The sequence below is a fragment of the Balaenoptera physalus genome, assembly GCF_965194825.1.
Source record: "Balaenoptera physalus genome assembly, chromosome: 10".
Lineage (NCBI taxonomy): Eukaryota > Metazoa > Chordata > Mammalia > Artiodactyla > Balaenopteridae > Balaenoptera > Balaenoptera physalus.
This window is the reverse complement of record NC_138889.1, coordinates 90,240,242-90,267,006: the sequence shown is the minus strand read 5'-3', so window position 1 is coordinate 90,267,006 and position 26,765 is coordinate 90,240,242. Positions and strand designations below refer to the sequence as shown.

The following is a 26,765-nucleotide window of genomic DNA, read 5'->3' as shown; positions in this document are numbered from 1 at the left end:
CTTTAACCCTAAATGTAACGTGCTGAGGCACTAGCTCTTTTTTTTTTTATACTGCAGGTTCTTATTAGGCATCAATTTTATACACATCAGTGTATACATGTCAATCCCAATCGCCCAATTCAGCACACCACCATCCCCACCCCACCGCAGTTTTCCCCCCTTGGTGTCCATATGTCCATTCTCTACATCTGTGTCTCAACTTCTGCCCTGCAAACCGGCTCATCTGTACCATTTTTCTAGGTTCCACATACATGCATTAATATACGATATTTGTTTTTCTCTTTCTGACTTACTTCACTCTGTATGACAGTCTCTAGATCCATCCACTTCTCAACAAATGACTCAGTTTCGATCCTTTTTATGGCTGAGTAATATTCCATTGTATATATGTACCACAACTTCTTTATCCGTTCGTCTGTCGATGGACACTTAGGTTGCTTCCATGACCTGGCTATTGTAAATAGTGCTGCAATGAACATTGGGGTACATGTGTCTTTTTGAATTATGGTTTTCTCTGGGTATATGCCCAGTAGTGGGATTGCTGGGTCATATGGTAATTCTATTTTTAGTTTTTTAAGGAATCTCCATACTGTTCTCCATAGTGGCTCTATCAATTTACATTCCCACCAACAGTGCAAGAGGGTTCCCTTTTCTCCACACCCTCTCCAGCCTTTGCTGTTTGTAGCTTTTCTGATGATGCCCATTCTAACTGGTGTGAGGTGATACCTCATTGTAGCTTTCATGTGCGTTTCTCTAATAAGTAGTTATGTTGAGCAGCTTTTCATGTGCTTCATGGCCGTCTGTATGTCTTCTTTGGAGAAATGTCTATTTAGGTCTTCTGCCCATTTTTGGATTGGGGTGTTTGTTTCTTTAATATTGAGCTGAATGAGCTGTTTATATATTTTGGAGATTAATCCTTTGTCCGTTGATTCGTTTGCAAATATTTTCTCCCATTCTGAGGGTTGTCTTTTCGTCTTGTTTATGGTTTCCTTTGCTGTGCAAAAGCTTTGAAGTTTCATTAGGTCCCATTTGTTTATTTTTGTTTTTATTTCCATTACTCTAGGAGGTGGATCAAAAAAGATCTTGCTGTGATTTATGTCAAAGAGTGTTCTTCCTATGTTTTCCTCTAAGAGTTTTATAGTGTCCAGTCTTATATTTCGGTCTCTAATCCATTTTGAGTTTATTTTTGTGTATGGTGTTAAGGAGTATTCTAATTTCATTCTTTTACATGTAGCTGTCCAGTTTTCCCAGCACCACTTATTGAAGAGACTGTCTTTTCTCCATTGTATATCTTTGCCTCCTTTGTCATAGATTAGTTGACCATAGGTGCGTGGGTTAATCTCTGGGCTTTCTATCTTGTTCCATTGATCTATGTTTCTGTTTATGTGCCAGTACCATATTGTCTTGATTACTGTAGCTTTGTAATATAGTCTGAAGTCAGGGAGTCTGATTCCTCCAGCTCCATTTTTTTCCCTCAAGACTGCTTTGGCTATTCAGGGTCTTTTGTGTCTCCATACAAATTTTAAGATGATTTGTTCTAGCTCCGTAAAAAATGCCATTGGTAATTTGATAGGGATTGCATTGAATCTGTAGATTGCTTTGGGTAGTATACTCATTTTCACAATGTTGATTCTTCCAATACAAGAACATGGCATATCTCTCCATCTGTTGGTATCATCTTTAATTTCTTTCATCAGTGTCTTATAGTTTTCTGCATACAGGTCTTTTGTCTCCCTAGGTAGGTTTATTCCTAGGTATTTTATTCTTTTTGTTGCAATGGTAAATGGGAGTGTTTCCATAATTTCTCTTTCAGATTTTTCATCATTGGCACTAGCTCTTTTGCCTGCAATGTGGCATCACTTTTGGTGGCTCTGATGCTGACTGAAGGCCAATCTGAGGGATAGATGTTCCAGAGGCAAAGACTGCCCTTTGACACTCTAGCACATGTTATTCTTTTTTAACAATCCCTCCTCACTCCCCTTTCCTCTTGTTCCCAATCTTTTCCTTTCTTCTTCCCTTTTAATCATTTTCCTGGCTTATATCTCAAACTTGCTGTGGCAAACAGAACAGAATTTGTTATTGGCTCCTGGGTCACTTGTTTCATGGATTATTTCAGGTCAAATCCTATTAAAGTAAATGTCTCCACTGTGGGGAAATCTCTCTGAATAACCAAATAGGGCATCTAATCCTTAAGTAAGGGCCAGCTTATTGCAAGCAGGATTTGATAGCAGGGTTTAGAAAGAGCTCAGGTGGACTTTGTTTCCAGCAATAAGGCAAACTACATGACCTAAAAACCTTCCCTTGATAAGACACCTGTAAATGTTTGACAAAATATAACAAACAGCTTCTTAAATGCATATCTGAGCTCATAAAAATGTCCAGAAAATTCCCGGGGTTCCAAAACAAAGAGAGAATCAAAATCAGAGTGATAGGTGTGAACTGAAATTCGTGCTGCTCTGATGGGGTGTGTGTGTGTGTGTGTGTGTGTGTGTGTGTGTGTCTGATCTTTGTAATCAAGTGATTTGGGTTTAATGTGTCCCAGCTTTGGGACGGTGGTGGTGTATTTGGATCTTTCCAAGACCTTCACAAAGCTAAGACCCTCAAAGGAAAACTCTATCCTTCCAGCAAAAGGAGATGTGAGAGGGGATTTTAGCCTGAACTCTGGTTGGGGAAAATAACCAGCCTGGGAAGACTCCTCCTGTCATCATACACGTTTAGTACTTAAATTTACACTACCTTCTAGGACCTCGACTCCCAGGCAAAATAAATAATATAAAAGTGAGCCAGTTTTGCCTCTAACCCTGGGGTGCCTGACACAAGGAAATAAAAACTTCTTGGGGAGGACACATGTTCAACCCAAACAAAATGTGAGTGTCGCAGATAAAAGCCTAGATGAACATGAGCTTACCATCCAGAATTACAAAATACAAAGCTTCTGTGAGTCAGATTGCCAGATTTAGGGAAATAAAACAAAACAAGAAATCTAAGTAACTTTGAATTTCAGATAAACAACAAATAATTTTTAATATAAATATATTCCAAATATTGCTTGCAACATACTAAAAACTTATACTAAAACTAAAGTATACTAATACTAAAAAGTTATTCATTGTTTACCTAAAATTTAAAGTTAGCTGGATGTTCTGTATTTTACTTTGCAACCCTATATGTGTAAAAGTCAGGAGACACACAAATGGTAGGATTAAACTATCCCAGAACTCCAAATACTAGAGTAATCAGATGTATACTTTAAAATAGTTGAATATATTAAATGACTGAATACATCTTGAAAATGTGAGAAAAGAAAATATTTTTAAAATGACTTGGAAGTTTTGAAAAAGAACGAAGTACCACTTTGGAAGAGAGGTTGGCAGTTTCTTACAAAATTAAACATACTCTTACCATAAGGCCCAGCAATTACACTTCTTGGTATTTACCCAAAGGAGCTGAAAACTTATGTCCACAAAAAATCCTGCACATGAATGCACACCACAGCTTTATTTGTAATTGCCAAAACGTGGAAGTAACCAAGATATTCTTCAGTAGATGAATGGATAAATAAACTGTTGTATATTCAGGCAATGGAATATTATTCAGCACTAAAAAGAAATGAGCTATCAAGCCATGAAAATACACAGAGGAAACTTAAATGCTTATTACTAAGGGAAAGAAGTTAATCTGAAAAGGCTACATACTATATGATTCCAAATATATGACATTCTGGAATAGGCAAAACTATGGAGACAGTAAAATGATCAGTAGTTGCCAGGGGTTAGGGGGAAGGAGGAATGAGTAGCTGGAATACGGAGGATTTTTAGGATACTGTCTTAAATGATACTGATCAATGATACTGATACTACTCTGTATGATACCATAATGGTGGATATATTTCATTATATATTTGTCCAAATCCATACAATGTACAATGAACTTTAATGTAAACATGGACTGTGGGTGATGCTGATGTGTTAATGTAGGTTCATCAATTGTAACAAATGAACCACTCTGGTTGGAAACTCTGATTTGGAAATGTTGATGATGGGGAGGCTATGCATATGTGGGGCAGGGGGTATATGGGAAATCTCTGTACCATCTGCTCAATTTTGCTGTGAACCTAAAATTGCTCTAAGAAGGAAAGTTAAAAAAAAAAAGAACCAAATAGGATTTTTGGAAATAAAAATAAAGTCATTGAATTTAAAAAGACGAAACAAAACTTCAGAGATTAATGAAATAGTAGTCTGGACATTGTTGGAGAGAGAATTCATGAACTAGAAGATAGATCTGAGGGAATTACCCAGAGGGCAGCACAGAAAGATTAAGAGATGCAGCATATGTAGGGCTTTCCCTGGTGGCGCAGTGGTTAAGAATCCACCTGCCAATGCAGTGGACACGGGTTCGAGCCCTGGGCCAGGAAGATCCCACAAGCCACAGAGCAACTAAGCCTGTGCACCACAACTACTGAGCCTGAGCTCTAGAGCCCGTGAGCCACAACTACTGAGCCCACGTGCTGCAACTACTGAAGCCTGCACACCTAGAGCCCATGCTCCGCAACAAGAGAAGCCACCACAATGAGAAGCCCCGCACCACAACGAAGAGTAGCCTCCACTCGCCGCAACTAGAGAAAGCCCGCACACAGCAACGAAGACCCAACACAGCCACAAATAAATAAACTTATAAAAACAAAAAAAAGAGAGATGGAGCATATGTAAAAGAACTTGGGCATGGAAGATGGTCTAACACACGCTCAATAATATTTCTAGAAGGAGAGAACAGAAAAATATTAAGAGAGATAAAATATTTGAGAGATAAATATTGAGAGATAATGAGTGAGATTTTTTCTAGACTGAAAAAAAAGAACTCATTACATTTAAAAAACACACCATGTTCCTATCAGAAAAGAAGAAAAGTAAATCCAATACATCATAATGAAATTACAGGACATCAAAGACAAAGAGAAGATATTAAAAGAAACCAATTAGAAAAGACTAATATTTTAAAAAGAGGAATAAAAAATGAAAGAAAGACAAAAGGAAAAAGTATAACCTATTCTTTGGAAATAGACAGATTTGTCTTCAAGTCACTGCCCCACCTCTTCAAGCCGTGTGGGAAGTTTACTTTTTGAGCCTTAGTTTCCACACCTGTAAAGAAAATATTCAATCCAGGGTTATCATTGCTAATTCCATAGCAACCATGCAAAATGCCTAACACAAAGTCTTGTTTGTTAATACTTGTTCAGCAAAAGGAGTTATTAATATTATTGACAGAAGTAATTTCCGAGAGGGCAGACAGCAGAAGCAAGAAGAACTACAATCCTGCAGCCTGTGGAATAAAAAACACAATCACAGAAAGAGAGACAAGATGACAAGGCAGAGGGCTATGTACCAGATGAAGGAACAAGATAAAACCCAAGAAAAACAACTAAATGAAGTAGAGATAGGAAACCTTCCAGTAAAAGGATTCAGAAGGATCCTTTCAGAAGGATGCTTTAGAGAAAGAAGAACAAATAAAACCCAAAGTTAGCAGGAGGAAAGAAATCATAAAGATCAGAGTGGAAATAAATGAAATAGAAACAAAGAAAACAATAGCAAAGATCAATAAAACTAAAAGCTGATTCTTTGAGATAAACAAAATTGATAAGCCATTAGCCAGACTCATCAAGAAAAAGAGGCAGAGGACTCAAATCAATAAAATTAGAAATGAAAACGGAGAAGTTACAACAGACACTGCAGAAATACAAAGCATCCTAAGAGACTACTACAAGCAACTCTATGCCACTAAAATGGACAACCTGGAAGAAATGGACAAATTCTTAGAAAGGTATAACCTTCCAAGACTGAACCAGGAAGAAATAGAAAATATGAACAGACAAATCACAAGTAATGAAATTGAAAGTGTGATTAAAAATGTTCCAACAAACAAAAGTCCAGGACCAGATGGCTTCACAGGTGAATTCCATCAACCATTTAGAGACGAGCTAACAGCCATCCTTCTCAAACTCTTCCAAAGAATTGCAGAGGGAGGAACACTCCCAAACTCATTCTATGAGGCCACCATCACCCTGATACCAAAACCAGACAAAGATACTACAAAAAAAGAAAATTACAGACCAATATCACTGATGAATATAGATGCAAAAATCCTCAACAAAATACTAGCAAACAGAATCCAACAACGTATTAAAAGGGTCATACACCATGATCAAGTGGGATTTATCCCAGGGATGCAGGATTCTTCAATATACACAAATCAATCAATGTGATAAACCATATTAACAAATTGAAGAAGAAAAACCATATGATCATCTCAATAGATACAGAAAAAGCTTTTGACAAAATTCAACACCCATTTATGATAAAAACTTATGATAAATTTATGATAAAAAAGAAAGTGGGCATAGAGGGAACCTATCTCAACATAATAAAGACCATATATGACAAACCCACAGCAAACATCATTCTCAATGGTGAAAAACTGAAAGCATTTCCTCTAAGATCAGGAACGAGACAAGAATGTCCACTCCCACTACTATTATTCAGCATAGTTCTGTAAGTCCTAGCCACGGCAATCAGAGAAGAAAAAGAAATAAAAGGAATACAAATTGGAAAAGAAGAAGTAAAACTGTCACTGTTTGCGGATGACATGATACTATACATAGAGAATCCTAAAGATGCCACCAGAAAACTACTAGAGCTAATCAATGAATTTGGTAAAGTTGCAGGATACAAAATTAATGCACAGAAATCTCTTGCATTCCTATACACTAATGATGAAAAATCTGAAAGAGAAATTAAGGAAACACTCCCATTTACCATTGCAACAAAAAGAATAAAATACCTAGGAATATACCTACCTAGGGAGACAAAAGACCTGTATGCAGAAAACTATGACACTGATGAAAAAGAAATTAAAGATGATACTAACAGATGGAGAGATATACCATGTTCTTGGATTGGAAGAATCAATACTGTGAAAATGACTATACTACCCAAAGCAATCTACAGATTCAATGCAATCCCTATCAAATTACCAATGGCATTTTTTATGGCACTAGAACAAAAAATCTTAAAATTTGTATGGTGACCCAAAGACCCCAAATAGCCAAAGCAGTCTTGAGGGAAAAGAAACGGAGCTGGAGGAATCAGACTCCCTGACTTCAGACTATACTATAAAGCTACAGTAATCAAGACAATATGGTACTGGCACAAAAACAGAAACATAGATCAATGGAACAAGATAGAAAGCCCAGAGATAAACCCACGCACCTATGGTCAGCTAATCTATGACAAAGGAGGCAAAGATATACAATGGAGAAAAGACAGTCTCTTCAATAAGTGGTGCTGGGAAAACTGGATGTAAAAGAATGAAATTAGAACACTCCCTAACACCATACACAAAAATAAACTCAAAATGGATTGGAGACCTAAATGTAAGACCGGACACTATAAAACTCTTAGAGGAAAACATAGGAAGAACACTCTTTGACATAAATCACAGCAAGATCTTTTTTGATCCACCTCCTAGAGTAATGGAAATAAAAACAAAAATAAACAAATGGGACCTAATGAAACTTCAAAGCTTTTGCACAGCAAAGGAAACCATAAACAAGCCGAAAAAACAACCCTCAGAATGGGAGAAGATATTTGCAAACGAATCAATGGACAAAGGATTAATCTCCAAAATATATAAACAGCTCATGCTGCTCAAAATTTAAAAAACAAACAACCCAATCAAAAAATGGGCAGAAGACCAAAATAGACATTTCTCCAAAGAAGACATACAGACGGCCATGAAGCACATGAAAAGCTGCTCAACATAACTACTTATTAGAGAAACGCACATGAAAACTACAATGAGGTATCACCTCACACCAGTTAGAATGGGCATCATCAGAAAAGCTACAAACAGCAAAGGCTGGAGAGGGTGTGGAGAAAAGGGAACCCTCTTGCACTGTTGGTGGGAATGTAAATTGATAGAGCCACTATGGAGAACAGTATGGAGATTCCTTAAAAAACTAAAAATAGAATTACCATATGACCCAGCAATCCCACTACTGGGCATATACCCAGAGAAAACCATAATTCAAAAAGACACATGTACCCCAATGTTCATTGCAGCACTATTTACAATAGCCAGGTCATGGAAGCTACCTAAATGCCCATCGACAGACGAACGGATAAAGAAGTTGTGGTACATATATACAATGGAATATTACTCAGCAATAAAAAGGAACAAAATTGGGTCATTTGTTGAGAGGTGGATGGATCTAGAGACTGTCATACAGAGTGAAGTAAGTCAGAAAGAGAAAAACAAATATATATTAACGCATATATGTGGAACCTAGAAAAATGGTACAGATGAACCGGTTTGCAGGGCAGAAATTGAGGCACAGATGTAGAGAACAAACGTATGGACACCAAGTGGGAAAAGTGGCAGGGTGGTGGTGATGGTGGTGTGATGAATTGAGCGATTGGGATTGACATGTATACACTGATGTGTGTAAAATTGATGACTAATGAGAACCTGCTGTATAAAGAAATAAACAAAATAAAAATTTTAAAAAAAGAAGTAATTTCCCCATGACATGAATTTCTATAGCATATGATATGAATTTCTACCTTCCCATGAACACAATGTCAGGATGACTAATATTTAAATGTATGTCATATTGCAGAAAGAAGGTGGCATCCCTGTTGCAAAAAAGCTTAAACCACCATCACGGGACTCCCTCAACCCTCCAAGACAAACTATAGAGATCAAGCCTCTCTGCAGTCTTGTCAGCAGGACGTCTTCAGGAATACTATGAAAATCCCTCTTTTTGTAGTTTCCTTTTCTGAGACTTCCCTAAAATTCAAAGATAAACACAAGGGCAACTTGTAAGACTTCTTTGACTTCCCCACCTTCAGACCAGTTTACAAAATCTGCTGTGTGGCCCCACAGCACTTTCCTCTCTTATACCATTGATTTTGGTATAAAACAAAAACATTTTGTTTCTGCTAGATTATTTTCCATCTTCCCCACTAAACTCTAAGCTCCTTGAAGGCAGGTACCTTACATATCTTGCTCGCCATTGACTCCACATGACCTAGCATATGACCTGAGACTTTTTAAGGAGGCACCAAAAAAGTTACTGAGTCTTCAGGTAGAGAAAAGCGACTGGAAGTTAGGGATGAAATTCATTTGCAGGGTTGCTGTACATAAGAACATAGCATTTTTCTAGAATTGAAAGGGATTCTAGAGAACATCTAGTCTTCCCATTGTTTTTCCAGATGAGGAAAATGAGGAGTTCATCAATTGGTATGAAAATCCAGGGCTATTAAATGGTGGAAATCAGACCCAAACCCAGTTTTACCAGTTTCCAAATGATGCTGCTTACATTCTATCATGTTGCCTCCAGGACGAGGATCACGGTTGTGTAAGTGAAAGAAGACAGGCAAAAAAGGGCAAATATTGTATGATTCCATTTATATGAAATATTGAGACTAGGCAAGTTCATAGAGATAGAAAGTAGATTAGAAGTTATCAGAGGCTGGGGGAAGGGAGGAATGGGGATATATGGCTTAATGATGACAGAGCCTGTTTGGACTGATGAAAAAATTTTGGAAATAGATAGTGGTATGGTTGCACCACATTCATATCACTGAACTGTACACTTAACAATGGTTAAAATGGCAAATTTTGTGATGTGTATATTTTATCACAACTAAAAAGAAAAAGAAAAAAAGATCATGGCTATGGTCATTCCCTACTCTCCTTGCTTCTTCAGGCCATTTTTAAGATGGGGACAAAGACTTTAACAAGCATTTAAAAAATTACTAAGGGAAAGGTGTAAACAGGCAGAGACAAATGCATGATGTAGGACCATCAAATTAAAAGTGACACTTCTCTATTATTAACCCACAATTTCTCAGCAAAGTAAAATCTGTGGGCTGATACTGGAAAAAGTCCAGTTCCATAAGCTATTTAACTTTTTCTGGATAGGGTGTAATATAACTGTTAAAGCCATAAAAGATACCATATGGCATCAAAGAAAGGGAAAAAAAGAGCTCTTTTTTTGTTGTTGTTATTCAGTGAACAATCAGTTCTCTATTCTCCTAAGAAAAATTAAGGTACCATTAAGAGAAAAAATTCAGAAGTGTCAAGAAGACATATCCAGAATGGAAAGAAAGTTGAATAGATAAATAAAATGAGCATTCCTTTAGCTATATTTGATGGAGTCCTGCAGAGAAAAAAATTGCAGCTAGGCAGCATTGAGACATAGTTTATTAATGCAGTTTCTCCCACAGCAGGACACAGAAAGAGAAATTGGTAAAACAGTCACATTAAAAAATTATGACTCCTACATCTGATCTTTATGAATACACAGAAAAGAAACTGTCCCCTTGAGTCGTCCTTGGGCCATGTTGAGGCAGAGATGCAAAGAATTTTTTTTTCCTTCCAAAGCCACGCAACAGTACTATTTGCTCCCACATGGTAGGAACAGACGGAAAGTTATGTCCTACCCACATTTAGGGGATCTCGAAGGTGTTTATAAAAAGACCCTAGGTGAGATTTTGAGCAGTTCTTCCAATTACGTTTTGAAATATACGTCAGTCTTTTGTTTTTAAAGAGCGTAGAAAATTGAAATCTGCTTGTATTCCCTTTGGGGAAAAAATTATAGCAGTGGTGAGCTGGTTATAAATGGAATTTCCCTAGAATTTTAGAGCTGGAAAGGAGCTTACCAATCACCTAATCCAGTATTTTGCGTAGTGTAGACTATGCCGCACTGATGAGTTATTAAATCAGTTTAGAGGGTCACGACTAGCATTGGGAAGTAGAGGAAGATGAGGAATAGAATAAAATTGAATTGAATATAAAAGTGTGTCGTACAGACTGTTTTGTGGAACTTGTTTCAGTTGAGTACAGTGTGTGTGTGTGTATGTGTGTGTGTGTGTGTGCGCCCGTGCGTGCACGGGTGTGCGCGCATGCTGGGTCACAATGTAAAGTGTGTGTCTTACTATGAGTTCTGGTGACAAAAATAGTAAACTTACCAGTCTAATCAAACACCCCCTGTTCCAGGTAAGATACCTGGAGCCAGAGAGGGAAATGACTTTCCCAAGTCACATGACTCAGAAGTAGCCTGAATCTCTTGACTCGCAGTATCCTTTCCACTTGACTCTAATGATCAAAGTATGCTTGGAGGTGGGTGTCAACTCTTGCCCCGTGATTTCCATCCACCTGGGCAGCTGACATTCTATTTCTTTCTGGAGCAATTCCTGTGCTTCTGGGTCAACCGGAGTCCCCACTCTTTCTTTAATACTCCTGCCAACCTTACACCACAGGGATCAGTGGCTCTGTGGGAGGGGGCAGATGTGTGGAGGGACAAATAATCAGTGCCCAGGCTTGGATGACCCATGGCAGCTGGGGAGCTCAGAAGGTGCACAATTCCACAGCTTACTGCTCCCTGGAGCTGATGAGCCATATGAGAAATAGAATCACAGCCTCCCTGTGAAAAAGAGGGGGCTGCATGTGACAACTCACACAGAGGGCAATCTCAGAAAGGAGACAACCAGCTGACAACTGTGGGCTTTAGGTAATTCCTGCCAGACTCATGCACTCTGGCTGGTTTTCCTGAGCCAAAATAGAAGCATGTAGAAGGTGTTCTATGATTGCAGAGATACAGCAGGATTATGAAAGAGGAGCCGTCCCGGGACTCAAAATGCCTCTGGTTTTGACTTAAGAGAAGAAAATGATCTACCCCACGAATAAACAAACACTCCGTATTGCATTTACCCTGCGCCAGGCACTGTTCTGAGAACGTTACAAATAGTTACTCATTTAATCCACATAATCAACCTCTATGCCTTAAGAGGACTTTCCTAGCTGCAGTGGTAGGCAGAAGGTAGAGAGTGTTGAGAGGTGTTAAAATAATTTGTTTTTCTCCCTGATTCGAAGACAGGAGGGCAAGTACTCTTAATAGAGTTTAGAACTATGTCATTGACAAAGTGAATTAATCAACAGTCAAATCCAGGGAATAAAGGTCAACTGCCTACTTTCTCTTGGCAGAAGGAAATTGGAGGAGGATTGTTCTTCTTGCAAAGATTCATCACTTTTTGATGCTTTCCAGAAGTGGTGATGGATTTGCAATGAGCCATCTACTTTAAAAAAAAATCACGCTCGTATATTTGTAGTATAGCTGCCTGTGGTACAGGGGGTCTGCTTGGGTCCTGAAACCACCCACTCGAGCCCACATAGAGATCAAGCCTGTGCCCCTGGCCATATGATCCAGTGTTTTGCATAGGATCATATGCTAGAATAGGGTTCTCAAGCACTTAAAAATTAGTTTATTACTAATTTCAAAAACTGGACCTCATCTTGGACATTTTTAGATTTGGCTTTGATAATGAAAATTAGTAGAAATTTACTGAAGTGTAAGAAAGGCAAGAGTTTTTTGTTTAAGAGCAATAGGAAGTGAGTTTTTTTAAAGTACCTATGTGTGTCCTTATGTTTTATATGTTAACATTTAAATCCCACAATACTCTGATTGAATCTCCATTTCATAGATGAGGGAACTAAATTAAATGACTTGCTGAAAGCAAATAGGTGAGGGACAGAATTCAGAATATAGTCTGCCTGCAGAACCTCTTACTCTTCTACATCATGCTGCAGCCTGAAAGTTCTTTTTCTTTTTCTTCACCTGAAAAATGATTTGGTCCTAGCAGCATTCACTGACCATGGCAAAACGTTAATTGATCTTTCCATGCCACAGACTACCGATTATCCACAAGGAATAGCAACAGTTAAAATCTCTTCTCTGTAATTAAGTCTTGGTTCCCTTAACAACCCCACCGTGTAATTAAACTTATTTCTCGAACAGGCAGATATGGTTCACTAAAGAATCTGAGAAGAGCCATTTAAATTATGCCTCGTTTCTTGCTCTGGGTTAACCATGGTCAAGTCTGGGCCTGAAACTGAAGTTTAGGAGGAATGTGGAGAATGCAGCTGGCCCAGAATTTACCAGTGCAGAAGTTATATGGGAGTCAGGGTATATTTCCTGTGCATCTGTGAAACTTCTAACTTAGCTCTGCCCATGGTTTTCCTCCACGAACATGTCGGGTAAGCATGCACATTGCTGACTATTTATCCTTTTCTTGGAGCAGCCTCTGCTGATTTGGGCAGGAAATCTCATATAGTTATCAATCATCAGAAATGGAAAATGTTTCTTTTTGAAAGATGTAACTATCAGAGGTTTCACATTAACAATGTCTTGAAAAAGATGTATTTGCCATTATCACCACCCTGTATCATGAAAATATTTGGCTTACACTACAAACTTTATGGACTCTTTTTTGAGCTGGCTTAGCAGAGGCACTGAAACATAAGGATGGTGTTAAATCGTTAAATTACACGCTGTGTTGTAATGCACAGTGAGAAGGGAAACCCACAGAGATTTAATACCATCACGAGTCTATAAAACCCTAGGTTTACAAATGCAAGTCAAATAAAAATCTATTAAAGTAGCCAAAAGTTGCTTTGAGTTAAAGGTCATTAAATAAAAAGAACAGGCAAGATCATTTGGACCCACATATCAAATAAAATGCCAAGATAAAACACCAATGGGTCATAAAAAAAAAAAAAAAAGACACACACTGACTGCCTCTCCTCTCCCCTATGGGTCAAAAAGAAGCTTAAGAAAATACAAAGACATTTCCTGTTTCAAGTCACCAAGAAGTAAGGGTCCAAATGCCATATAATAAGTACTACACACATTCCTGGTCTCACAATGGCTGCTCTGAGGGGACCATGCAATTAGTACTTGGGGGTGGGGTGGGGAACAGTACAATCTCTTAAGAGAGCTAGATGAGTCCAGATGTTGGAGATTATGATCTCCTGGATGCAATGGAATTTATGCTGGGAGATTAAAGAGAAGAATTAATTTATGACTTTCTCTACCTGTATGCAGTATGTGCTCAGCTTATCATCTGTACACATCGTGATGCATGGTACTTACAATGCTGAAAATCAGGTGCAACACATGACCAGAGCAGTTAAGTTTAAAGGGGGGGGGGCATTTGTCATATTTTAGTCTATACATCTGGTTCTATCATATTTGACAAATGATTAATATAGGACTGAATTACAGTGAAATCCTTTTATATCACCGTTTTATTTGCCAGGTAATAGAATACTTTCCGTCCATGTCTCTCTCCACCATCCCGCATGTTCTATGCTGAACTCTGAAATTTCCAGCACTAGGGTTCATTTGAGTGAGCAGGAGAGGGAATCTGCTCTTGTCTTTGTTCAATTCTGCAAGTTCCATGGTCACAGCTGGGATATACATGCGTCCTTTGTTTTAAAAGCACATCCACAAGGGAGAAACCCTAGAGCTTATTCTAAAACCAGGCAGGGCATCAGATACCTCAAACAGTTAAAACCACAGGAATTAAATTCTAAATTTTAAACTCCCTTTTATTGAAATATAAGTTTGTTTAGTATATTTACACCACACTTTATGCACATATATACACATAGAAGGCAAATTTTGTCAAATAAAAAAAGTTTTTCTTAATAAAAAATTAAAATAAAAACAAAGTAAAGTGCATGAAACTTTTTTTTTTTTTTCCTTCTGGGGAACATCATCATTGTCAAAACTATGGACGGTTGGGAAGGGGGAGGAAGAAGAAATTCATTATTTGAATCAATGCATACAGCCGGTCCTGCATTTGTAGCCTTCAGGCCGAAATGACAAGCTGTAAGGAACAAGTCAGACAAATTGCCAGCGTCTGCAGGACTCCCTCCATTCTGCAGGTCCTGCTCCCTTTGTCCTATCGGGAGCGGTTCCCCAGCTCTTAACAGTGATCTCACCATCACGGAGCCGGAACAAAGGGAGAACACAGGAAGGGGGCTCCACCAGCCAATGTCATAGCCCTGCTCCGGGGCCACCAGCGCTGCGTTTGGTAGGAAACTGCAGAATTAGCTCAATGGCTCAAACAGAAGTTTTCCTTTTTCGGAAGGGGAATGAGGGGGCCAAGAAATAGGATGTATCTCCCACAGAGACGGCCACCCGGGGGCCAAACTCCGGCAGCAGCCAGTTTCTTTGGATGCAAACTCCGTGCTGGCACAGGGAAGAATCCTTTTATAGGCTGGGTGGAGGAAATGTTACACTTCTCGCCTCGGTGAGTTCATCCTCCCAGAACTTTGAAAGGACACAGCTTGGGACTGAGAGAAAGGGGCAGGTGGGTAAAGCTGAAGTTTTTAGCCGCCTTCGCGCTCGGGTCTCCGGCTGGGCGTTGGCCGGCTGGTCCCGGGCGGTGGCTGAGGCGACGGCCCTTCCCCCATCATCCATTCCCCAGCCAGGGGTCTCTCTCTCTCCTCCTCCTCCGGGGGATGCTAAGTCCCCGGTCGGCGGCCGTACTTAGCCTTACAGTGCAAAATGTGCTTGGCGAGGAAGTCGAGGCGGCGCTGCAGCAGCTGAGCGTGGGGGTCGGCGAGGGCGGCCAGCTCCGGGAAGCGAGGCTCGTGGTGCTGGTAGAGGCGCAGCAGCCGGGCGGCCGCGTCCTGGCCGCGGTGCAGCTCCAGGACGCGCCGCGCAGTCCGCTCGCGGAACACGCACACTGACTGCAGCAGCGGCTCGTTATACTTGTCCCACATGCCCGCCACCCGGTAGCCGTGCACCAAGCCCGCCTCATTGTCCAGAAAGACCAGCGCCCCGCCGGGGCCGCGGTGCAGGTTGCTCGTGGCGCGCTGCATGACCCGCGGGTCCCACTGCAGGCTGAAGAGGTTGCTGACAAGCCGGTCAAAGTTGGCCGTCAGGTAGTCGAAGAGGATCAAGTCGGTCCATTGCACCAGGTCTACCAGCTCCGCCCGGCTGCGGTTGGTCAGCTCGCCCCCGGTGGCGCGCAGGGGCCGCAGATGGCCGTCCTCAGAGCGCCAGGGCGCGGGCACCACCACGTCCGTGAGGTTGGGCAGCCAGCGAGTCAGGCTCACCACGCTGCCCTCGGTCCAGTGAGCGGCACGAAGCTCCTCCTGCACCTGAGCCCACTGCGCGCCCCGAGCCTCCACCCGGGCCAGTGCCAGCGGCGGCACGTGGCGCTGGAGGCCCAGCAAGCGCGCCAGGTAGTAGGACAGGGCCTCGCCCTGTATCTGCTCGGGGTTGATGCCATAGCGCACGCAGGCGCGGGTGCCGTCGGCGAAGCGGGCCAGCCGGTTGGAGCTGCGCCCGCAGCCCCCGCGCTCCAGGGCCACGACCCGGGCGCCGCGCGCCGCCTCCAGCCAAGACGCCGCCTGGGCCTCCGAGAAGCCCCGGGGCACCTGCTCCTCCAGGCCGCGGCTCCAGAAGACGCCCCCGTGCACCGCGGCGCGTTCCTCAGGCCAGGGCCGTCCGGTTGGCACGTGTCGCCTGCGCTCACCCGGGGGCTGCCCAGGCGGGCCATCTGCGCCCGCCGCCAAGGTGAGCAGCGCTCGGAAAGTTTTCAGGGAGCCGCCGCGGGCGTCCCGCGCCAGGGGCGGGGGCAGAGGGAAGCGAGGCGCGGGCTCCCGGCCGCCGCTCCGGGCCGGGCGCCGCGGGAGTCGGTCTTCCGGCGGCCGGGAGGCGGGCAGCTCGGTCCGCGGCGGCAGAAGCCCGCCCCACAGCGCCAGCAGCGAGCCCAGCGCCAGCAGCCAGAGCCCCGCGGTGGCGGAGGCGCCCCGCATCCTCCTGCCCATGCTCCCCCGGCCGCGCCGGTGCCGCCGCCGCTTCAAGCCGAGCCCAGGAGCCCGGGTCCCGGCGGCGACGCGGGCTCGGCAGCTCGTCGGCTCCGGGGCTCCGGGCGCCGCAGCTCCATCGCTGCCGCGGGGCGCTGCGGGGCTCTGCCCGGCACTGAGAACTCGCCTCGCTGCCGCTTCCCAGCTGCTTTTGTATTTCGCTGTGAGACCCTCCGGCGGGCGCGATTCACAGGCGCCCGGACCACGTGGGAGCGACGGAGGATTCCCCCTCCCCCTCCTCCGCCGCCTCTCCCCGCCCCCTTCCCCTCCTCTTCCCTTTAAAGCGGCGATGGCTCCCTCCAGGCGGGAGAAGTGGTTTCAAGCTCAGTCGGGGACTTAGGGGCCGGGAGCAGGAAGCCAGGCAGGCGGCGCCCGCGCGGGGGCGTCGGAGCGGGCGGCACAGAGCTGGAGTCGCGCTGGGTGGGTGAGACGCGCCGCTGGCTCTCGCGGGGGTTGGAGTGGTCGTGGAGTCCCTTCGCCTGGGCGGCTCCTGGCCTCCAGCAAAGTTCAGACTAACCCCCAGCACGCTCCCGGCGCCGCCAGGGGTGGATTGGGGCAGGTCCCTTTGCCTTCTCCGTTTCCGACGGTGGGTGTGATTCACCCTGCCTTATGTAAACCCCTGGGGAGCTCTCCGAGCCACTGAGGAGGTGACTCCAGCCGGGTTAGAAGAACCATCTGCAGCAAACAACTTTGAACCGACACCTCCTTTCCCGAGCACGCTCACCACACTGGTCACTGAGGGCTGTGCGCTTTGAGGTTGGTCGCCCCGCCTTTCCCGAGGGACTCACCGGGAATTCAGCCTCACTGTGCAAGAACCCTTAGGCAGGTTCCATTCAACAAACTGTCCTCGGTTCTGGTCACAGAGCATTAAAATCCACAGATGAGGTCCCGTGCTCACGGAGCTCACATTCTAGGGAGATGTTCAGGTTGCCAGGAGAGCCTTACAACCCAGGATCCGACTTAGTGCGTAGGAGGGGGCCTTAGAGACCGTTTCTCTACGAAACGATACTATTTTGCCCATGAGGAAACTGAGGCACAGAGATGGGATGGGGCTTGCTCAAGATCCCAGAAGTAACAAGTGGAGAAACTAAAATTCAAATTGGGGTCTCTGGGCAGCATGCCACTTGATTTTCCCTCTATCAAGAAAGTTCACTATTTTTATCAAGTTGCCAGCATTCTCGTTTTTTAAAAACTCACTGTCACTTTATGCCCCAAATGTGATTTTCAATTCAACGAATGAAAAACAAAACAAAAAAAAAACAAAAAAGAACAAACCCATATTGCATTTGACTTACTGGTTTAATGGTTTAAGGGAAGAAGTGGTTGTGGGGAGGGGTGGAGGAGCAAATAATAATAATAATAATAATAAAAATAATAAAAAAGAAAAAGTAAACAGCAAACCACATTGTCTTCCAGCCACTTTTGGATTCAATCCACCAGGAAGGCTCTTGGCTAAGAATCGGCTCTCCCTCTTACCTCTGCGTGAGACCCTCTCCCAGATCTAAACCAAGATTTCCCAGGTGAGACACAAGACGAGGGGTGGGGGGTGGAATCCACCTCTGAAAGCAGGAGTTTGAAATTTGTTTCCTTTCATGTGTTTCTTTTATCTTTACCCCCCCGCCCCCATCAAATGCAACTGGGGGTTTTCAACTTCATCAGCTCATTACCTGGCACTGATTATATTTTTTTCTCCAAAGAATGAACATTTTAAGAAACCCTAAGGTTTGTGACTAAGCAGAGGCATCCGGAGAGCACATCTGGGGACTTCCAGAGCTGACCCAGTGTACCCTCAAGTGCTTCCATATTGGCTGAAGTGTGGGGTCTTTGTTGAATCTCTTCTGCACCCCATGGTGGCTGCCTCATGCCTTTTAATAGATCTTATCTGATGATGAAATTACTATTACTATACTACCTTAATTCATTAAAAGGTACCGTCTTCCTGCTCTGTGCAAGCTCCTTACCCCCATCTTTCCCTACAAGGCAGGGACTATATCTTAACAACTTTCTATTTGTCTTACCACCTAATATAGGATATTGCACTAAACAGGTGCTCAATAAATTGAATTTAGTTTTTTGTCTTTTGGTTTAACTTCTGAGAATTTTTTTTTTTTTGGAATGCATTGCTTTCAGCTTGGGTAAACTGTAAGCAAGATCTCCACCTTGTGGGCATTAAGTAGAATATCATCTAACTAGAAAGAAGTATACATTTTCAGCAGGTCGGTTAATTGTTTAAGTTAAAGTCTGAGACTATTACTTGGCTGCCATGGTCCATGCCATCTCCTGGGGGATATGGGGAAATCCAGAGTAGTTGGTGTCTCTGTCTTTGTAGCTGTTAAAAAAACTATAAGTAACTATAAGGTATAGTTCACTGTAAACTTTGTGAAGAGTCTGCCTTGTCTGTTGTTTTATGGCTGCCTGGCACAATGCCTGGTACTTAGTGGGTGTTCAGTAACAATTTGCTCAATAAATCATTGGAATGTTAATAAGATAAAGCTCTGCAAGTAGCATGTATCAAGGTATTTTTTAAAAAACTGCTTACCCCTAAAAGATACAAAATAAGAGCTTTCATACATAAAAGGAAAAAAAGATTGGTGACGGATCCACATAATGTAAGAGAAGGAAGCACATGATTTTCAATCTGGGAGGGATGACTTCAACTCAGATACCTCAAATCCCAGAATCTTCCAATCACATTACCAGCATTGACAAAGAAACTAAAGCCTTAAAGCAGTCAGCAAGGATCTTACACCTCAGAAGATGGACTGACTCTATTGTAGCTCTTAGCCTGTAGCCACAGGACTGAATGCACTGGGTACCAGAACAGGATGCACTGATAGAAACTTGAACAAATGCATTGAAATGCAGAATTACAGAAAACCGCAGAAATAAAAGAGAAACAAAAAACAAACCCAAAGTAGAATGCAGTTTAAATGCATTATATAAGAGATTTTTTTAGGCAGTGTTTAAAAACACTCCTCTGTTTACCCGTAAGATGAAGACACTCCCATTCGTCTTTACTTCCTGGCCTGAGGACACCCCCCACCTACTGCCACCCCCCTGGGGCTCCTTGGGAGGGCACAGGGCACAGTTGTTCACAATGTGTGACCTCAGGCTGGCCCCTCTGGCAGTTGCTTGGGGATGAGGGAAGGTGCTATTCATCTTTCCCTACATAGGAACCTATTTTCACCTGGAGAACTTTCTTCACAGTCCTCAGAACTTCTCCCTGAGCATCAGCTTCCAATTGCTTCACACTCATCCACAGTCCTGTTTGAAGGATGATCTGCTTCCTAGAACAGTGCCTCCTGGGGAAGAGAGAGGAGGTGGAGTTGAGGGTTGGGTGCAGGGCAGCAGGCTGGGAGTTGGGAGATTTTCCAAGTCTGGTATTTCCTCTTGCTGGCTGTTTTCCTTTCTGGCTAGCTATTTCCCTTCTATGAGTTCCAGTTTCCACATCTGAGAAACAAGGATAATAAATCCTACCTCCCTCACAGGATTGTTGTGAAGTTCCTGTGAGACGTTGATAATAACCACAACATTAGTAGCAAATGCTTACTGAGTGCTTATCATGGGCTTGCCACAGGACTGAGCCCTGCACATGTGTTCTCCTTTTTCCCTCCCGACCAGTAGTCTTGTCCCCACTGTACAGATGGGAAAACCGAAACTTAGCCAGTAGCTGGCCTGAAGTCACACAGCAAGTAAATGGGCGGGCTAAGATTCCAGAATGATGGAGGCCAAACTCTTTGCAAATTGTAAACTACTAGGAAGATGTCAGATATAAAAAGTATTGAATTAAATCAAAGTAGATTCAACTCAGATTAAATTTTGCTTTGAAATATTCTCTGTGGTTGCTATCAAGTGAAATGGTTAAGAGTGTGAACCCTCAAGCCAGATTGTCCAGATTTAAAACTTACCAAGTGTGTGACTCTGAGTAACTTACTTGACCTCTCTGTGCCTCAGTGTCCTCATCTATAAAACACAGTAATAATAGTGCTGTTGGTATTATTGATACTAATTACAATAATATAATATCTGATGATTAACAGTAATTAATTAATAGTGAAAAACCTTACAGCTTATTGTGGTGATTAAATTAGTTCCTGTATTTAAAACTCTTGAAAGACTATCCAAGAGTCCACTATTTTTATAGTTTTTTAAAAAAATTGAAGTATAGTTAATTTACAATTTGTTAGTTTCAAGTGTATAGCAAAGTGATTCAGTTATACATGTATATATCTTCTTTTTCAGATTCTTTTCCATTCTAGCTTATTACAAGATACTGAATAGAGTTCCCTGTGCTATACAGTAGGTCCTGGTTGTTTATCTCTATTATACATAGTAACGTGTATCTGTTAATCCCAAACTCCTAGTTTTTATCATTCCCTCTCCTTCCTGTTTCTCTGCTTCATTGCCCAGATGGGGGTCTCCTTCTTTTCCTGTTGCTCTCCTCCACCAAGCCTCACTTGGGTCTTGAGAGGCATGATACAGGTGGCGACCCTGACCAGTGCACCCTCTTTATGCCCCAGATGAGCATCTTCTCTGAAAATTTTGCTCCCTTCCTTCCCAGCTGGACCGTAGCAGGGTTCCCAGTGCAGCTGTTGTTGAAATCCCAGAGCCTCCAGCCAGCCTTGGGCAGCTGCTTTCCTCTCACTACTCTGCCTCATTCAATCCTAACCTTTCCTGGGTCTTCTGAGTTACAAGCCCCTCCCGAAGATAGAGGCCCCCAAATTCACCCTCTAGATGCTTCTACAAAAGGGAAGAGTGGGAAAGACCATGTCAGGGAGAGGAGTACAATATTCCTTGAAACTGGGTATGACTCCTGCTTTAGCTGTTACTAGCTGTGTGACTTCAGGTAGCTTTCGAGTCTCTCTGGACTGCAGTTTCATTATTTGTGTTTCCTTCTTCTCTACTCTGTCTTTGCCTAGGGTACATTATTTTTCTGCTTGGGGATCTTTTTCCTTTTCCTGGCATCTCTCTATTTTTCCACGATCTGGGTCTCCCAAGAATTGTGTAACTGTCTCATCTTTACACACCTGGTTGTCAGGGGCAGGTAATATATACACCTGGCTCTAGGTAAATCTTGCTGGATAGCTAGAAGGAGGTCTGGAAACATACAGTCTTTGCAATCAACCTGTCTGCCTGAATGGGTCCCAGTTTTAAGAACACACTGTGTTTCTGGAAAGAAAGTCTCACCCTTAATTTATGGTGAGACTAACAGTTATATGATTCTCTTTATTCCATGTAGCTCTCTTTTTGACCTGCTTTTGGAAAAGGTTCCTGTAGCCACTGGTGTTGGAGACCAGAATCTAAAGATTGGAGCACTGGTGAATTAATTTAGTAAATTTTAGAGCAGTTGCTGACACAGTCTCTCAGTCATATATCATCATACCCTAGTTACAGGGTATGATGGTAGAAATTCTGGACTGGGCATTTGGGGACATGAATTTCTTTCTCTACTATAACTTAGTTCAACTGACATTTATCGTTCACGTGCCAAAGGCCAAAGAATTGGGCAAAAGTGATGGCGTCAGATTTCCTCTTGTCCTTCACACCTGCATCAGGAAACATTGGTTGTCTTTTCTTCACCCTTCTCTTTCCCTTCCTTCTTCTTGGCAGGTCTCCATCCTTCTCCCTGTGCCTGGTGCTGGAGGGGAGGCTGAATCCTCATTGGGCTAAATCAGTCACAGTACCTTCAACTCCCTTGCCAGTGTTGGGTTTAGGCATAGGTATATGACACCATTCTGGCTGGTGACACCTGAAGGGAAGTCCACAGGGAGGTTTCTGGAAAAGATGTCTTTGCTGTTACAAAAAGACACAGAAAAATATGGCACTTTTCTTCATGGCTCAGGTCTAGATTTGAGGCCTGGAACTGGGGCCGTCATCATATAACTGCAAGGAGAGCTAAGTGGACACATTGAGGGTGGCAGAGCTGAAAGAGGGAAGGAACCTGGGTCCTTGGTGATGTCACCAAGCTCCTGAATTAATCCGCTCTGGAGCCACCCTGCCTCTGGAGTTCCCTGGTGGTTTAATGCACTCTGAGTTGGGGTTTTTATTCTTTGCAGCCAAAAGATTCCTAAATGATATACCTCTCACATGGGAGCTTGCAAACTGGAAAGAGGGCAAACATATAAACAGAACTCTTCCATCACACCTGTGCTGCTGGGAAGGCAGTGTGTTGTCATCTTTTGGTACATGTGCTCGGCAGCCAGGCTGTCTTGCACTTACCAGCTGTGCTGTCTTGGGAAAGTCACTTAACCTGTTAACTCATCCGATAAATGGATGGTGATAACTGCACCTCCCTCGTAATATTATCGTGTGGATGAAATGCACATTAAGCACTTAGTAAGTGCTCAATAAATATTATCGCTTGCTTTAGCTATTATGGAAATGGAAACCACACAAGAGCCCAGAGGAGGGAGCAACTAATCCTACTAGAGAACGTCAGGAAGGCTTCACCAGGGAGGCAGATGTGAAGCTGGTCTTGAAGGGTAACTGGGGGTTTGCAGGTCAGGGTTTGGGGAGGAAGAACAGTGGGGCAAGCAGAGAGAGCAGCACCTGAGCTCATTTCTACATCTTTCAGGAGCTCAATTTCCTCATCCTTAAAAGCACTTGAGTGTGATGGATTAGCTTAATCCTCTTTTGATAAAAGAAACAAATCTCAGGCCCCCCTCCCTAGATTGAGAAACACCAGATGGGAGACTCTCCACGGCCCCTTTATCACTCACCTATCATGTTTCAACCACCCTGGAGAAATTCACTCGACAAACATTTGCCACTGAAGAAAGTGACTCTCGCTGGCTTCGTTGATTTCTTTGTTCATTGCAGCCCAGAGCCTTACCTGCTGTGTAATTAGCAATGCTGCGCTTCCTCAGCTTCCCCAGGCTCTGTGCATCTCATCAGTCAGATAGATGCTGAAGCTTAATTAAGCTTGTAAAGCTTTCTGATTTCCTTAGATGAAAGGTGGCCCATAAGTACCAGGTTTTATTGTGGTGGCTCCTGCCAAGGGTTATTATAAATAGGACTTAGTGCCACGCGGCTGAGCTCTTAGTGTGATAATGTGTCAAGACCAATCGAGGCTGCCGAGAGCAGAGATATTTTCATAATGGTTCCATCATAGGCGGTGGGTGTTCATGGAAGTGGCTGTGAAGAAAAAAGTATTGCAGGCAGTGAAGCCAGACTAGAGGTGCCTGCAAGTGAAATATCGGCAGCTCCTAGGATCTCCATCATAATCATTAGCTGTGTTAGCCTTGGAGCCATTCTTCTGCCATCTCTTCTAGACCAGGCTCAAAGTCGAATAAAAAATGGCGCTTTAACTCCAAATGAAAATATATTCCTTTGCTGCTTTTTAAAATCCATTTACATTAAAATGGTGGCCAGCAGGTAAGTAATTTATAACTGGGGGCTCACTGCAGCATAGATGGGTGTTGTCAGAATAGGGAGCAGCCTAAATGGGAGACAGAGGCACTTCCAGGCCTGGGAAGAGTCACCACTGTTGGATTGAAGATGGGCTGGAGGAATATGCAAAAACAAGGGGTAACTTAGGGACACTTGCTGGTGGGGAATAGTGAATGGAGAGGTAGCTTCGTATTTCAACAGTGAGGTGGGTGAAAAACCAGGTAGAAGTTCTTCAGTAATGCAGCCCTCGTTAAGAATGTGCTAGCTTCCTGGACTCCGGGTTTCATTGCCTAAAATCAGTTTTCGGCATCCCACAGGCAGACAGTCGATAATACCTGATGATGATGATGGTGATGGTGATGGCAATGGTATAACCCCGTTGTTAGCTGAACTTTCCCTGCTCTTTTGAGATCCAGTTAATCTTGACCCAAATTCCTATTCCATGGCCTGGGAGGGTCCAGAAACTTCCCCTCCATTTCTGAGAGTCCCTGGGCCTTTGTTCCTCAAGCATGTCTCTCTGTGTCCACCTCCTGCTTCCATACTTGTTGCTTTGACTTCAACACACAGTAGTGTGGATGTGAAGTTCAATGCCTTATCCACAGCACCCTCCCGCCCTGTCCCAGAATCCACTTGGGCCAAAGATATGAGTTTAGTGACTTTACTGAAGATCTGGGGGGGCTCCCGGGGTGTGTGTGGGTCACGTAATTGCACAAGGCCTTCGTCCATCTACCTCTCCTTTCCCACCTTTCTCTCTCCCCTTTGTGGAGAAACAGGCAAAATTTCCCTCTTCCTTCATGTAACACAGTGCTGCTTCTATTCAGGCCTCTGTAGGATCTCAGCTTCTTCCTTCGGTCCACAGACTGTCAAGGTTTTTCTTGTGATAAAGTCGGGAACAGAATTCTGGTGGACAACACTGAACGATTCTGAGGTACTTTCTACATGCAGTGCAGTGTGTGAGAGCTTTTCACGCACTCGGTCTAGAAGACCTTCCTCCAACCTGCCTCCCCCGCCCCCGGAGGTATTACTCCTCCATTTCATTGATGGGAAAACCAGAGCATCATGAGAAGTAAGACTTCTCATTGGCCTGGGAGACTTCTGCTAAGTAACAGAAGAGGAATTCCAACTCTGGTCTGTCCAAAGACAGAAGTTATGTTAACTACAGTGCCATGTGACCTCTGGGGCTGGGAAGCACCCTGGCCAGTTAACCAAGGGGCCTCTTACAAGGGACTCGTCTCTTCCTTTGTACTGGCAGATTGTCTTACACCAGACATGTTGGAAACAGGTACTTACATCTCTCCTCATCTCTGCTGTGTGACTGAGCCCAGCCCATCTCCTGGGAGACCTGTCATAGCCCAGAAAGCTCCCCGTGGTAAATATCTTATGTGGGGGTATGAGAGGGATTGGAAAAGAAGTAGGCTGGGCTGGCTGACCTGATAGTCCTGAGGACAGCACTCTCTCTGTCTCAGGACCAGAAAAGTCTGAGTTAAGGTTGACAGTGCAAGAACACTCATCACCTGCTATAATTTCTCCTCTGGTTTCACCTCTCCTGAGAACCGACTCAGAGATTGCCACAGGGAATCAGAGAATTGCCTCTCTGGGACTGGGCGTGTTTGTTATGCACCAGGTGCTGAGACTCGATCCCTGGTTCCTTTTCACTTCACCAGATGAAAAAGGAAGGAAAAACCCTCAGAGGCCATTTCTTGCCTGCTTGAGTTTAAAGAATGGCTGCATTTTAGCGACAATGTGGGCCTGAGGAGTAGCAGGAGAAGGGCTGAAGAATAATGATGGTGATATATTCCTATAGCTCCTTGCAGTTTTGCTGAGTTCTTTCCCGTGCCACTCTGGCCGGATTTTTACAACAACCTGCTAGGGAGGGGTAGTTGGGCAGGTGTTAGTGACTGTTCCTATTTTATGAAGGAGAAAACTGAGTTTCAGAGGGTGTGTGATGAGCCCAAGATGCACAGCTAGTTCCTGGCAGACCTGAAACTTGAAAGCACTTTACCTGACTTCCACATAAGAGCTCTTCAATGGCATTCATACCCTGTTTGCTGAGTTTAATCCACATCTGCAGACTCTGTCACTACCTCCGGTTTTCCACATGGTTACATGTCCATGTTGAATGTATGTTACAATGACCGTTAAAACTCTGGTCAGGATGGCAGAAAAAGGAACCCAGGGGCAATTCCCCAAAAGTTGGAAAATTTAAAAGCCCCTCTCCCCTTTAATGGTGCTTTCTATTTCTCTTATTAGCTGCTATGACAGAAAGGAGGAAGAAAAGAAAAACCAGAAGGGTTGGGGAAAAAAGAGAGAGATTATTTTGAAATCATTTTCTTTGCTTGCCTGGTTCTGTTAATAAACAGAGGATTTAATCAATAGGAGTCAGAGAGAGAAAGAGGCTGGTAATCACCGATCATTGGATTATTTGCGGGGCGGGGGGGAAATGATCATAAAAAAACTCTGAGATGGCAAAGAGGAAATGGTGAGAAACAGAAAGTTTTCTCTTGCTTCTCTGCTCCTATGCATGATACCCTTGCTCACACCGGGCAAAACCAAGCCAAGAGACCAGAGTAGGGTGCTTGACCTTGTTGCCTTACCCCACTGAGAGGGTCATTTAGTTGGGGATGATGTTAGATCTACACTGCTGTTTAGGCTCAGAG

At 43.4% G+C, this 26,765-nt stretch overlaps 2 protein-coding genes across 4 annotated transcripts in view; one reads left to right on the top strand and one right to left on the bottom strand.

Annotated features, from left to right (window-relative positions):
* Positions 1-10,242: 10,242 nt before the first annotated feature.
* On the bottom strand, positions 10,243-16,829 carry FJX1 (four-jointed box kinase 1). The gene has a single exon (XM_082410537.1). It carries the CDS (start codon positions 16,678-16,680, stop codon positions 15,367-15,369), a length of 1,314 nt encoding a protein of 437 aa, XP_082266663.1. The 5' UTR covers positions 16,681-16,829; the 3' UTR covers positions 10,243-15,366.
* The window catches only part of PAMR1 (peptidase domain containing associated with muscle regeneration 1), a 166,018-nt gene continuing 155,571 nt past the window's right edge, over positions 16,319-26,765 (top strand). Inside the window, exons 1-2 of one of the 3 annotated variants that reach the window (XM_082410473.1) lie at positions 16,319-16,426; positions 18,136-18,239. The gene's annotated coding sequence lies outside the window, so the exon portion shown is untranslated. Of the gene's footprint in view, positions 16,427-17,364; positions 17,476-17,577; positions 18,240-26,765 lie in introns of those variants that run through there. The other 2 variants (XM_082410474.1, XM_082410472.1) reach the window with 2 other exon arrangements.